Genomic DNA, 14,211 nt, shown 5'->3' with positions numbered 1-14,211 from the left:
AGTTCTTTGTATGTTTGGTAGAATTCGCCTGTGAAGCCATCTGGTCCTGGGGGTGTTTTTGTTACATGTTCTATTTCATTTCTAGTGATTTGTCTGTTTAATTGATCTGTTTCTTCTTCTTCTTTTTTTTTTTTTTTTTTTTTTTTTGCTTTTTAGGGCTGCATTAGCAGCATATGGAGATTCCCAGGCTAGGGGTCTAATCGGAGCTACAGCTGCCAGTCTTTGCCACATCACAGCAATGCAGGATCTGAGCTGAGTCTTCAACCTACACCACAGCTCATGGCAATGCCCTGTCCTTAGCACACTGAGCAAGGCCAGGGATTGAACCTGTAGCCTCATGGTTACTAATATGATTCATTTCCACTGTGCCACAACGAGAACTCTAATCTGTTTCTTCTTGATTTGGAGGGCTGTATGTTTCTAGAAAGTTGTCCATATCTTCTAGGTTGTCAAATTTGTCAGCATGTAGTTTTTCATAGTATTCTCTTACAGGTTTTTTTTTTTTTTTTTTGTATTTCTGCAGTATCCATTGAGATTTCTCCTGTTTCATTTCTTTTTTTTTCCTTTTTAGGGCCACACCCATAGCATATGGAGGTTCCCAGGCTAGGGTGGAATCGGAGCTGTAGCTGCTGGCCTACGCCACAGCCACAGCAACATGAGATCCAATCTGCGTCTGCAACCTACCCACAGCACGCAGCACAACACCAGATTCTTAACCCACTGAGCAAGGCCAGGGATCAAACTCTCATCCTCATGGATACTAGTTGGGTTTGTTAACCACTGAGCCCTGACAGGAGCTCCCTTTTTCATTTATTTTGTTTTTAAAAATTAATTAATTAATTAATTAATTTTGTTTTTTAGGGCCGTACCCGTGGCATATGGAGGTTCCCAGGCTAGGGGTCAAATCAGAGTTACAACTGCTGGTCTGTGCCACAGCCATAGCAATGCAGGGTCTGTGCCGCTTCTTCGACCTACACCACAGCTCACAGCAACTCCAGATCCTTAACACACTGAGCGAGGCCAGGGATCAAACCAGCAACCTCATGATACGTAGTTGGATTCATTTCCACTGTACCTCGACGAGAACTCCCATTTATTTTTGTTTATTTGAGTTCTTTCCTCTTAGTGAGGCTTGCCAGAGGTTTGTAAATTTTGTTTACTTCCTCAAAGACCAGATCTTGGTTTTATTAATTTTTTTCTATTGTTTTTTTGAATCTCTGTTTTACTGATTTCCTCTCTGATCTTTCTGATTTCCTTCCTTCTGCTGACTTTAGGTTTGTTTCTTCTTCTTTTTTTTTTTTTTCTAATTCATTTAGGTGGTAGGTTAAATTGTTGATCTGAGATTTTTCTTCTTTTTTTGAGGAAGGTCTGTATTGCTGTTAACATCTATCTAAGCACTGCTTTTGAGGCATCCCATAGATTTTGAATGTTGTGTCTTCATTATCATTTGTCTTGTGGTATTTTTTAATTTCCTTTTTTATTTCCTCATTGACCCATTGGTTTTTTTAGTAGCATGTTGTTTAGTCTCTATGTAGTCAGTTTTTTCTCATTTCCTTTCCTGTAGGATTTCTAGTCTCATGCCATTGCGATCAGAGTAGATACTTGAAATAATTTCTGTACCCTTAAATTTGTTGAGGTTAGTCTTGTGCCCCAGTGTGTGATCAATCTTTGAGAATGTTCCATGTGCACTTGAAAAGAATGTATATTGTGATTTTTTTTTGGATGTAGTGTACTGAAAATGTCAGTTAAAGTCAAAGTTTTCTATTGTGTCCTTTAGGATCTCTGTTGCCTTATTGATTTCTGTCTAGAGAATCTATCCATTGATGTGAGTGGGGTGTTAACGTCTCCTATTATTGTATTCCCATCCATTTCTCTTTTTATGTCTATTAGTATTTATTATATGTATATGGGTGTTCCTATATTAGGGGCATATTTATTGACAATTGTAATATCCTCATCTTGAATGGATCCTTTTATCATTAAACAGTGTCCTTCTTTTCTTTCTTTATGGCCTTTGTTTTAAAGTCTATTTTGTTTGACATGAGTGTTGCAACTCCTGCTTTCCTGTCTTTTCCATTCACATGAAATATCTTTTCCCATCCTCTCACTTTCAATTTATATGTGTCCTTTCAGAATTTCTTTTAGAATGGTATTAGTATTGCTGTACTCTTTTAGTTTTTGTTTGTTAGAGAAAATCTTTATTTTTTTATTTTTCCTTCTATTTTAAATGATATTTTTGATGGATAGAATATTCTAGGCTGCAGATTTTTCCTTTTAGAACTTTGAATATAACTTGCCACTCCCTTTTGCCCTGTAGTGTTTCTGTAGACAAATCAGGTGATAGACTTATGGGGGTTCCCTTACAATTCTTTGCTTTTCTCTTGCTGCCTTTAGAATCCTCTCTTTACCTTTAACTTTTGCCATTATATTATAGTATGTCTTGATGTGGGCCCTCTGTGCTTCCTCTATCTTGATATCAGTATCCTTTAGATTTGGAAAGTTTTCAGCCATAATTTCTTCAAATATATTTTCAATCCCCTTTTCTTCTTCTTCTCCTTCTGGAATGCCTATTATGCGTAGTTTGGCCCACTTTATATTATCCCATAGATATCTTATAGTGCTTTCCTGTTTTTTCATTTGGTTTTCTGTCTGCTGTTCTGATTGGGTGATTTCCATTGTTCTATCTTCCAAGTCATTAATTCGTTCCTCTGCATTGTTCATTCTGCTCTTCAGTGACTTTAACTCAGCTTGCATCTCTGCAAATGAATTTTCCAATTTTTCTTGGCTCCCCTTTATATTTCCTAGTTCCTTTATAAAGCAATATGCATTACTCTTCATATCCACTCTTAATTCTTTCATGTTTGCTCTTAATTCCTTCAGTATTTTCACTGTCTCCTTTTTGAATGCAGTGTCTGTAAGGATGCATGCGTCTGTTTTAATTTTAATTAAATTAAAAATTTTAATTTTTAATGTGATATTTTTAGCTTAGAAAACTGAAGATTTAAAAGCATAGTTATAGAGGTAGCTGAGCTTGGAAGAACAGAGATACAAAACTCAAGGAGGATAGAGAGTCAGGAAGTCATCAAAAGAACCAGGTTTTGCAGTGTAGTTTAGGATGAGAACTGAAAAGAGATCACTAAATTGGACAAATAATATCATCAAGATGATCTCAGGAAGGGTAGTTTCATTAGAATGATGGGAGTACAAGTTTAATTGAAGAGGATTAAGGTGTGAGTAACCCAGGTAGTTAAGAAAAGAGTAAAGAATTGAAAAGTATGATGGAGTTAAAAGTTTGAAAGGCAAACATTATTGAGGGAAGCAAGAATAAGTAAATTTCGATGCATCTTTTATGCTTAATTTAGTAGACTTTAATAGTGATTTTAGAAAGTTTTTAGATATACTTTCATTATATTGGACATCATTTCTTTAATTTTAACAGAAAAAAGTACCATGGTTATCTATGTGAGTATAAAGATGTTTTGAAGCAATACCAGATAAAATACTCAGAAACACCCCTTTCACATGAATATTATGAGAAGAAAAGGGAACATGAAGAAATTAAAAACAGAGTGTTGGCATGTACTGAACAACTAAAAATGAATGAAACTATTTTTATGGAATTTTTAGGTATTAATGTTTTTATATACTGTATTAGTAACGTTTCATTAACAGGTAATGAAAACAATATAATAAATCAGTCTAAAATATTACTTTGTTTTTCAGTGCCTGCTCCCTTTCCATCACTTACCAGTTGGACCTTACATATGTATCCACAATAATATTTCTACTTAAAATTTTTATTAGATAAGTATTATTTCTGTATTTTAATTGTTACTGTGTTTCCCTATGAGAATCACATTGATTTGCTTTTTATTTAATTAAAAAATTTTAGAGAATACTCTAAAGGTCACATGGGATTATTTTCCATATATGTGCATGTCATCAGAAGCAAGTAATTTTAGTCCAAATAAAATGGTATAAGTGGCATATCTTAGCAACCAAACTGATGAAAAAGTCACCTTACTCTGTGTTACCAAAGAAGAATTTCAGTTAAATTAATTGGTTATTACTTGTTAGGATGGAAGGTGGCAAGGAGGTGAGTCGCAGTTCATTGGGTACCTACTTTGTGCCAGGCGATACTCAAGATATAGAGCTTATAATGAGCTCACAGTTTAGTAGAGGAATCAGACATGTAAACAAGTAATTCTAATACAGTGGCATTGTATTAGATGCTTAAGTAATTCTTAATTGGTGTAAGTCTCATCTGTTTGTCAAGGAGATCTTCCCTGATGATGAACTTGGAACTTTAATCCTCTTCCAATCTCCACAATCCTTCATATGCTTTCCTATCAGATTATAACTCCACTGTTTGTACTAAGTCTTCTTTATCCCTCCATTCTACCTTGCTTCATTCAGCTTCATCCTAAATCATCCTTTTAACTCCTTTGCTGTTTGCTCTCTCCATGTTTGGGTTTTAGCTTATTCTGTACTTAACTGTTCACTTGCTGCCCATCTGTGTTTTAACTTCTCAGTGAGACGAGGCAGAGGTTGGTAGATGCAGAAGGCACAGCAGGGATTTGGGAGTTAGATGTAGAGATGGATGAGATATAAGATTGCATGACAAACATAAGGGGGTAATGGAGGTAGGGAGAATTGAAGATTAGGATTTAAATGTCTATATCTAAACTTTTGAATTGATACTTTTGATAACAACATAGCATAAATAACATTCATCTGAAATTTTATATTCTGGCATATTCTTTTTAAACTCTCCTAAATGGATTGTAGAGTAACTTAGGAAATTGTACTAGCTGTTAATCATGCATACTGTCTATTAACAGCTGAGAACTTCTCTACTTGAAGTTGGATATAAATCCAGTGTAGGCAGAAAGTTCAGATGGAAGATCTAGCTCTCTCTTTCGAGTTCTATAGAGTGCACTGATAAACTTTACACAGCTAGAAAAGGGAAATTGAGTGGATTTTTAACATTGACTTTGGAACAAATAAATAATGGAAACATAGAAAGTTAAATTTGGACCTAAATCGATTACGTTCATTGTGCCAAATGACATGATGAACTTGGGTAAAAAGTTAAAACACACTGTGAAAATATTTAACTGAAAGAAAAAATTGTAGCACATTTTTGATGAAGTGTTATTTTTAAGTTCAATACATTTACATAGACAAAGAGTAAATTATATTTGTCTGTTTGCCAAATGTTGCCAAATGTACTAGTTGTAATGCTACTTTCAGGTACTTGCTATTAATATTGCTTGTATGACATACATAAATAATGTTACATAATACTAATTATTTCTGATATAGTACATACATTATAAATGTGAAATTTATTGTATAACATAGTTCCTTAATATAAAAGGGTTAATTTGAGATGTAAAACACAAGATATACTTAAACATGCCAACAAATTTTCCAAGAATTCATCTGAATTGAAGAGAGAAGTAGATGATGTGGAAATAGAAATTAATTATTTAAACCAGGTATATATTTTGTTATGTTTCTAATGTATGTGTTAATGTAAAAGTGTAATGGTGTGTTAGAAGACAGTCTTAGGAGAGCTATTTCTCAAAAGCCTCAATATGGGGAAAAGCTTACAATAATTTATTTGCCTCACATTACGTTTGGAGCCAAAATTTTAAATGTTGAGCATATTCACCTCTGAGTTTAGGAATAGTTTAACTTTGGGTACTGAGGAAAGAAGATAAGGAAAGAACAAGATGTAGCTTAATAGTAGGTTTTTAAAGGCATTATCAGTGCTTACAGCACTGTTGTCAAAAAAGTACTAGACAGTAAATGGTTTAAAGAATTTAATCGATAAAACTTATGACTGTACTCTTTTATAAAAATCAGCTAGAACTAGTTTAGAACTAGTTTAGTTTTAAGATTGATGGTATGTGATATTTTCTGGAATACATTTTTACTGTCATCTGTTGAAAAATGGCTTTCAAAACCCATCAAAATCACTTCCAAATTTTGAGGAAAAATTAAACAGCTGATTTTTAAATTTTCAAAAATTGTATTAAAGGTGGTATATTTATCATTATAGGTTTAAGAGTCCAAATAACGGTAATAGCGTTTTAGTAATGAGAAGAAAGTGAATGCTACTTACTTTTAAATATATGGTAACTATCTCTATGTAGGGAATCAGTCTCCTTTGCTTCTAACTGTCCTTTTCAAAGAAGAAGTTGGAAGTTCATTGAAATCTAGGTTTTCTAAATGAGTTGTAAGGAAAAATAAAAGGAGCATGATTTAGTGTTCATTTTGACTCTGTTTTAGCAGCTTTTACTATGTGATAGCTAGTACTAGCAAAGATAAAAATCTTGTGATTATGTAGAAAAAAATCATATTCATTAGTTAAGATAAAGCATATGTTCCTTAATGCTTTGCAGGTAATTATTTTATTTTGCTTTGTCATTTTTCTTTTAGCATATTGCAAGACTTTATGAAATGAAGAATCTTTCAGAAACTCTAGAGGAAAAAAATAAAAATGTAGAAAAGAGAAAGGAATTGAAAGAAAGGTATAGGTAAACTTTATTTTATTATTATTATTTTCATTTTGACCCACCCCTGGGGCGTATGGAGCTCCCCAGCCAGGGATCAGATCAGAGCCACAGTCACGACCTAAGCTACAGCTGTGGCAAAGCCAGATCCCTAACCCACTGTGCCAGGCTGGGGATTGAACCTGCATCCCAGCGGCTTCCAAGACATCACTGATCCCCTTGTGCCACAGTGGGAGCTCCATAGGTAAACTTTAAAATGAAATTTTATGTCAACAGATACTGTGCATTTAAAATTTGATTATATTCTATCCTAAGTCATTTATATTTACATAGTATCTATAAACATTTATTTTGCATGCTATTTTCTCTTCATTTCTTATGAAAAATATTTACACCTTTAAATATTATGGACTTCTATTCAAATCTGCTTGTTATTTAGGGTAATAGGGAGAAATAGGGTAGTAGCAACCCACTTGCTATTTTTAACCTCTCAGTTGTACCTTTCATCTAGTTTTCCATTATGGGTCACCAGTAGGAGTAAAACAAGAGGAAAGATTGTGGGAACAGCAATGTTTGCCTTTTATCACCCTGTCAAAATCTTGACCAGTTCTCCTTTGCTGCAGAAAGTGAAAATGAGTCAAAATGTTACTGAATCTGTGGCATCGTATGTTTTGTTCTCTTTCATCCAAATGGTAATAAAATAGACATAGGTCATGGAGACATTTTAAAAGAAGACTGATTTTTTTTCCTGTTATTGTGTGACAGAAAAATAGATGTATTACTATTGCTGTTTTTCATGAACTTTTTTTTTTCCTTCTATTTTTGCCTGTAGCCTTTTTCATTCTTGGATCCTCTTCTCAGGCTACACTATTTATTCTTATTTTTCAACACACTCTTCTCCTAAGTTAATTCTGATATCCTATTTCCTTGGATTTGTTATTTTATTGATACTGTTACTCCCCACATCTCACATCCAGGATAATGTGTCTTTAAGTTTGTAATGAAATTGATAAGACAAATAGGTGAAGGTATAGAATTTCACTTTATTGATAACTTTTTAATATAAAAATTCTCTATATTGAAAACTTATGTAACTAGTTATTTTAGTTACATTTTTATGCTTTTTTTGTTGTTGTCTTTTTAGGGCCACACCCATGGCATATGGAGGTTCCTGGGCCAGGGGTCAAATCAGAGCTGTAGCTCCTGGCCTACACCACAGCCACAGCAGTGCCAGATCTGAGCTGCGTCTGTGACCTACACCACAGCTCACAGCACTGCTGGATCCTTAACCCACTGAGCAAGGCTAGGGATCAAACCTGCATCCTCATGGATGCTAGTCAGATTTGTTTCCACTGAGCCATGATGGGAACTCCACATTTTTATACTTTTATCACATTATATCATTATTTAACTATTATTTTAACAATAATTTAAATTATTTAATTTAGGAAAAGTTCAATGAAATTATTCTTCCAATAATATACTTAGAAGATCCAGGAGTTCCCGTTGTGGCGCAGTGGTTAACGAATCCGACAAGGAACCATGAGGTTGTGGGTTCGGTCCCTGCCCTTGCTCAGTGGGTTAATGTTCCGGCGTTGCCGTGAGCTGTGGTGTAGGTTGCAGACGCGGCTCGGATCCCGCGTTGCTGTGGCTCTGGCGTAGGCCGGTGGCTACAGCTCCGATTCGACCCCTAGCCTGGGAACCTCCATATGCAGCGGGAGCGGCCCAAAGAACAGCAAAAAAAAAGACAAAAAAAAAAGAAGATCCATATATGATTGTAATGTTTCTTTAATAATATCTGTTCATGCTGGTTAATTTGTTTCTGAATAAAGCTTTTTAAAGTTTGAAGTATGGAGTTTCTTTCGTGGTCCAGTGGTTAACGAATCTGACTAGGAACCATGAGGTTACAGGTTCGATCCCTGGCCTCACTTAGTGGGTTAAGGATCTGGTGTTGCTGTGAGCTGTGGTTAGGTTGCAGATGAGGCTCAGACCCCATTTTGCTGGGGTGTAGGCCAGTGGCTACAGCTCCAATTAGACCCCTAGCCTGGGAACCTCCATGTGCCATGAGTATGGCCCTAGAAAAGACAAAAAAAAAAGTTTGAAGTAGTACTCCAAAATCTAAAGCATACTATTTACAGATACTGTTTTGGTGTTTTTTGTTTGTTTGTTTGTTTTTTTGTCATATTTAGAAAGTCTTTTAAAATGATTATGCTTTAAAATGGAGAGTGTGTTGCATTGAAAACACTGGACTTAATCAGGAAAAGTGTGTTTTAGTTGTAATACTAGTAAGCAATTTTTTTTTTTTTTTTGGTCTTTTTGTCTTTTGAGGGCCACACCCATGGCATATGGAGGTTCCCAGGCTAAGGGTTTAACCAGAGCTGTAGCTGCCAGCCTACACCACAGCCACAGCAATGTCAGATCCGAGCTGCATCTGCGGCCTACACCACAGCTGACGGCAATGCTGGATCCTTAACCCAGTGAGGGCAAGGCCAGGGATCAAACCTGCAACCTCATGGTTCCAAGTCAGATTGGTTTCCGCTACGCTACGATGGGAACTCCCTAGTAAGCAATTTAATAATATCGGGCAGATTTCTTAAATTCTCTGGAACTTGGTTTTATTATCTGCAAATTGAGGATTTTTAACTATATAATAATGTAAATATATCTTATAGCTTCAAAATATATTAATTTTTACTTAGCTAATGTTTAATATAATTCACTCTTCTCTTTAGAGCCTTTGAAAAAGATGAACAACATGTATTTATATTGAACAAAACCCCTCACAACAGTCAATTATTTCTTCCATACGAATCTCAGAAATTAGTCAGACCAGTGAAGACGCATTCTTCAGAACCAAGAGTTAAAGGTACAGTATATGTTTATTATTCACAAACATAGTTTTCTTTGCAAACACATAAAAGAAAACTATAAAGGAACAATTTTAGTATCATTTGGTGTAAGCAAGAGCAAACAATACTGGATACCTATAGACTTAGTAAAGTGCCACTTTGATTCTTTCTGAGAGAAAACAAGATGTGCCACCTGTACATAATATTTTCTCTTTGAGAAAGAAATCACTCACATGATATATTTCAAAAAGTGTTCTATCTGGTTTTACTGCTACCAGAGGAAGAATAATAATTATATAGTTTTTATTTGAGAGGTTGTATTATCAGTATGTGTGATTAAAGTGGGTAGCAGACTTAGGTTAATGGCATTTGTGACTTAGTCACTGAGACATTTGAATCATGTTTCATTCAGTGGATCTGTAGATTAGATTAACTGCATTGTATTAGGTTAATTACTTTGGCTATTTTTCTTCCCCCAATCTTTAATATCACCACTCTCTGTTCTTTGGTTCCCCGTTATAAAGATCAAGTCCCAGTATAAAGATGTAGTTTTTGTCAGCTCTTTTCATTCTACATTCATAGTTATTATAACTATTGTATAGTGAGGAATTAAGAGTATGTAATACTTTAATAATTCTGTATTTTAAATTAAATGTTCTTGTAACTTGATTTTTTTAAATTACAAGGTTTGGTTAAATGTTGGGCATGAGATTTGATTCTGTCGCTGAAATTGATTTGAAGTTGTACAATTTAATAACCTAGATAAAGAAGAAAGTTCTGGGAAGTGGTCAAAACTTGCCAATATTGACTTCAGACAAAAAGAAAGTGATACACAGGTAAGTATTTTTTTTTAATAGTACAAATTAAATGTGTAGTTAAATTAGATACTTAATGTACCACATTTAGGACATGTGTATGTGAGATACATTAAATTAGCCATTAGTACAATCTTAGGGTCTAAAAATTCAAAGAGTTTCAGTATGGCATCCTGAGCATGTATTGTAGACTTCGCCTCTTCTAACAATAAAAGATACTTAAAAATACCAATCACTGTACCCAGTAGACCAAAAAATGTAAGACATTTGTAAAAGAGAAAACAGAATTAGATTGAGGAAGGAAATTGTGACACCATCTCCACAGTGTCATCATTTCTCTAGTTGCATCAGTGTTTTCTTTTCCTGCTATCCTTAATGCTTAAACTTTACCTCAAAGTTGTCTCATGGTCAAAAGCTAACCATTACAACTATACCATCATATCTACCTTCTAGACAGGAAAGAAGTCATCCTAATTTTAAATGATCTTTCCTGGATGCTTCTTAAACAATTTATGTTAGTGTTTAATTGGTCAGAACTTTGTAACATGGCTACCTCTACCTGCAGAGAGGTTGAGAAATATGATGGATTTTTTTGTTTGTTTTTTAAAAATTAGAACATAAAGGGAATGTGGATTTTGGCTAGGACAGAAAACTGGCAGGTTTCTGTCACAGGAACAATCAAATAGATGAAAAATAAGAATATAGAGGGTCTAACACATTTAGCAAACTTTGTGGCCAGCATACACAGAATTCAGTTAAATTTTTGTTTGCCATACTCACCTAAATTGAATATTTACTAGAACAAAAAAGATATCTCAACCATTCTAAAAATCTGTCTTCACCAACCATAAAAAAAATACAAGTTAAACAAAAAGATAGCCCTCTCCACAAAAAACTATTTGGCTGAGAGGAAGGATATTCACATACTTTCAAATTACTTTTGGGTTATAGAAGAAATCAAAATATAATGTAGTAACTATTTAAAAGAATACTATAAATCCAAATCTGTGAAATGTGGCCAAATTGGTCCTCACAGATAAATTTATATTTGAAAACAAACATATTCAAAAATAAGATTAAAATTAGCTGAACATCAGGGAGTTCCTGTCATGGTGCAGAGGAAACAAATCCCATTAGGAACCGTGAGGTTGCAGATTAGATCCCTGGCCTCACTCAGTGTGTTGAGGATCTGGCGTTGCCATTAGCTGTGGTGTAGGTTGCACACGTGGCTTGGATCCCACATTGTTGTGGCTGTGGCATAGGCTGGTGGCTACAGCTCCGATTAGACCCCTAACCCGGGTACCCGGGTGCAGCCCTAAAAAAGAAAAAAAAAAAAAAAAATTGGAGTTCCCACTGTTGTGCAGGCAGGTTCTGCATTAGACCCACCATTTTCTCCACAGCAGCTTGGGTTTGCTGCTAAGGCATGGATTCAGTCCCTGGCCTGGTGTAGTGGGTTAAGGATCTGGAATTGCCACAGCTGTGGTGTAGGTTGTAGCTGTGGTGCATGCCACAGCTGTGGCTCGGATTCAGTCCCTGGCCTGGGAACTTCCATATGCCATGAGTATGGTCAAAAAAAAAAAAAAAAAAAACTACCTCAACATTAAGTATGAAAACTTCAAAGTATGAAAAGCTCAACTCACAATACAAAAACAAAATAATAAATGCAAAGACCATAGGAATTAATACAGAGACAAGCAAAAATTAATGAAATTTTAAAGTTGGGCTCATTAATATAGCCAAAAGCCAATAACTTTCAGCAGGTACAGAGAAAAAAAGAGAAGTCCCCCCCCCAAAAGGAAAAGAATAAAAAAGGGGAAAAGAGCTTATCATTATACCTATAGAAGAAATCTTTTCTAAGTCCTAAGAGGATATTACATCAAACCTTATAGCAGTAAATTTGAAAGTTTGTGAGATGGACAATTAGGACAATACAAATTGCTTAGTAGACTGAAAAAGAAAACCATGAATAAAACAGATCAATAGTCTAGAAAAAACTAAAATGTAAGTGAAAATGAAATATAAATAAATGTCTAGTTCTCTCTTTTCTTCTTTATTTCTCTCCCTTCTCCTTCTGCCCCACATGCCCTTCAGAACACACTAGACTCAATTTGTCAGGTGAATTTTACCAAATCTGTAAGAATTAAATCAATTTCTCAATTGTGACACTTTGAAATTTTGGACCAGGTAATTCTTTGCTGTGAAGTCATCTTGTGACCCACTAGAGGCCAATAGCACCTCATCCCCAAATTATGACAAAAATATCTCCAGACATTGTCACATGTCCCCCTAAGAAGCAAAATGGCTCTTAGTTGAGAGCCATTGGATTAAATAATCTTTTTATACAAAAATTCCAGAGTATAGAAAAAGTTGGAAACTGTCCAACAGCTTATACATGACTAATCCATTAGACAGCAAGGAAAAGGGTAGTGAAAGAAAATAAGAACTATAGTACATTTTTCTCAAGAATGAACATAAATGTAAAAAATCTAAGTTATTAGCAAATCAAATTTTTCACTGTAATTTTTTTTTTTTTGTCTTTTTGCTATTTCTTTGGGCCGCTCCCGCAGCACATGGAGGTTCCAGGCTAGGGGTCTAATTGGAGCTGTAGCCACCAGCCTACGCAGAGCCACAGCAACGCAGGGTCCGAGCCGCATCTGCAACCTACACCACAGCTCACGGCAACGCCGGATCCTTAACCCACTGAGCAAGGGCAGGGACCGACCCGCAACTTCATGGTTCCTAGTCGGATTCATTAACCACTGTGCTGCGATGGAAACTCCTGCACGTAATGTTAAAAGAATAATATATTATGACTAATCTTGGTTTTCCAAAAGAAATACGGTGATGGTTATTTTAGCCCTCACCATAGCATGATTCACTACATTAAATATGTTAATACATGATTTTAAGTAAATATTTTAAAAGAATGCTAGAGAGACTCTTGCCACCAAATATCAAAATGTTTATTTTATTTTATATTATTTTTGGTCACGCCCATCACATGTGGAAGTCCCTGAGCCAAGGATTGAACCTGCATCACAGTAGCAACTTGAGCCTCTGCAGTGACAAAACTGAATCCTTAACCCACTGTGTCACAAGATAACTCCAAAATGTTTATTTTTAACTTTCATTATTGAGACAAAAGTCACAACCGTAAAATTAATCATTTTGTAGTGTACAATTCAGTGGTTTTTAGTATATTCACAAGATAGTGTAACCATGACCACTGTCAAATTTCAGAGCATTTTCATCATCCCAAAAGATTTTTAAATGTTATCAAAATACAGTAATTATAACAGCATAGTACAAGAAAAGATGAATTGATCAATGGAGTATATCAAAATAAAAAAGCTTTTGTATGGCATGAGACACTAACAAAGTTAAAAGATATTGACAGAATTGTCACTTAGTAGAGGGGAATCTGGAAAGTATGATATACAAATAAATACACAGTAATTCTTTCACATTAATTTAGAAAACAATAAAATGGGCAAAAGATAAGTCAGCTTATAGAAAAGAAAGACAAGGGATCACTAAACATAAGATGCCTAACCTCAGAAGTACAGAGAAATGCAAGTTAAACCAATGAGATACCTGGTTTCACCTATTAGATTTGTAGACATTAAGACATAATGATAATATCTAGTGAGGTTAATAATAGTGGGAGTATAATTTGAGACAACTGCTTTGGAAGACTGATTCACAGTACTCATTAAAAATAAAACTAAGGAGTTCCTGTCGTGGCTCAGTGGAAAGGAATCTGATTAGTATCCATGAGGATGCAAGTTTGATCCCTGGCCCTGCTTGGAGGGTTAAGGATCTGGTGTTTCCGTGAGCTGTGGTGTAGGTCGCAGACAAGGTTCGGATCCCAAGTTGCTGGGGTGTAGGCCAAAGGCTACAGCTCTGATTCACCCCTTGGCCTGGGAACCTCCGTATGTCATGCGTGCGGCCCTAAAAAGACAAACAACCAACCAAAAAACCTCACACTCAGCAGTTTCACTTCTGGCACCTATTCTGAACAAATAC

General features: G+C 35.2%; 1 protein-coding gene across 1 annotated transcript in view; it reads left to right on the top strand.

Moving 5' to 3' along the window:
* The window catches only part of C2H14orf39 (chromosome 2 C14orf39 homolog), a 62,821-nt gene that overhangs the window by 27,434 nt on the left and 21,176 nt on the right, over positions 1 to 14,211 (top strand). Inside the window, 6 exon segments of the mRNA XM_047767466.1 lie at positions 3,440 to 3,627; positions 3,724 to 3,766; positions 5,381 to 5,501; positions 6,448 to 6,539; positions 9,254 to 9,387; positions 10,133 to 10,206. Of these exon segments, the coding sequence (XP_047623422.1) occupies positions 3,440 to 3,627; positions 3,724 to 3,766; positions 5,381 to 5,501; positions 6,448 to 6,539; positions 9,254 to 9,387; positions 10,133 to 10,206 (652 nt within the window).

This window comes from Phacochoerus africanus, chromosome 2 (genome assembly GCF_016906955.1).
Source record: "Phacochoerus africanus isolate WHEZ1 chromosome 2, ROS_Pafr_v1, whole genome shotgun sequence".
Classification (NCBI taxonomy): Eukaryota; Metazoa; Chordata; class Mammalia; order Artiodactyla; family Suidae; genus Phacochoerus; species Phacochoerus africanus.
Note: the sequence above shows the minus strand (reverse complement) of the source record. Positions and strands in the feature narration are given on the sequence as shown.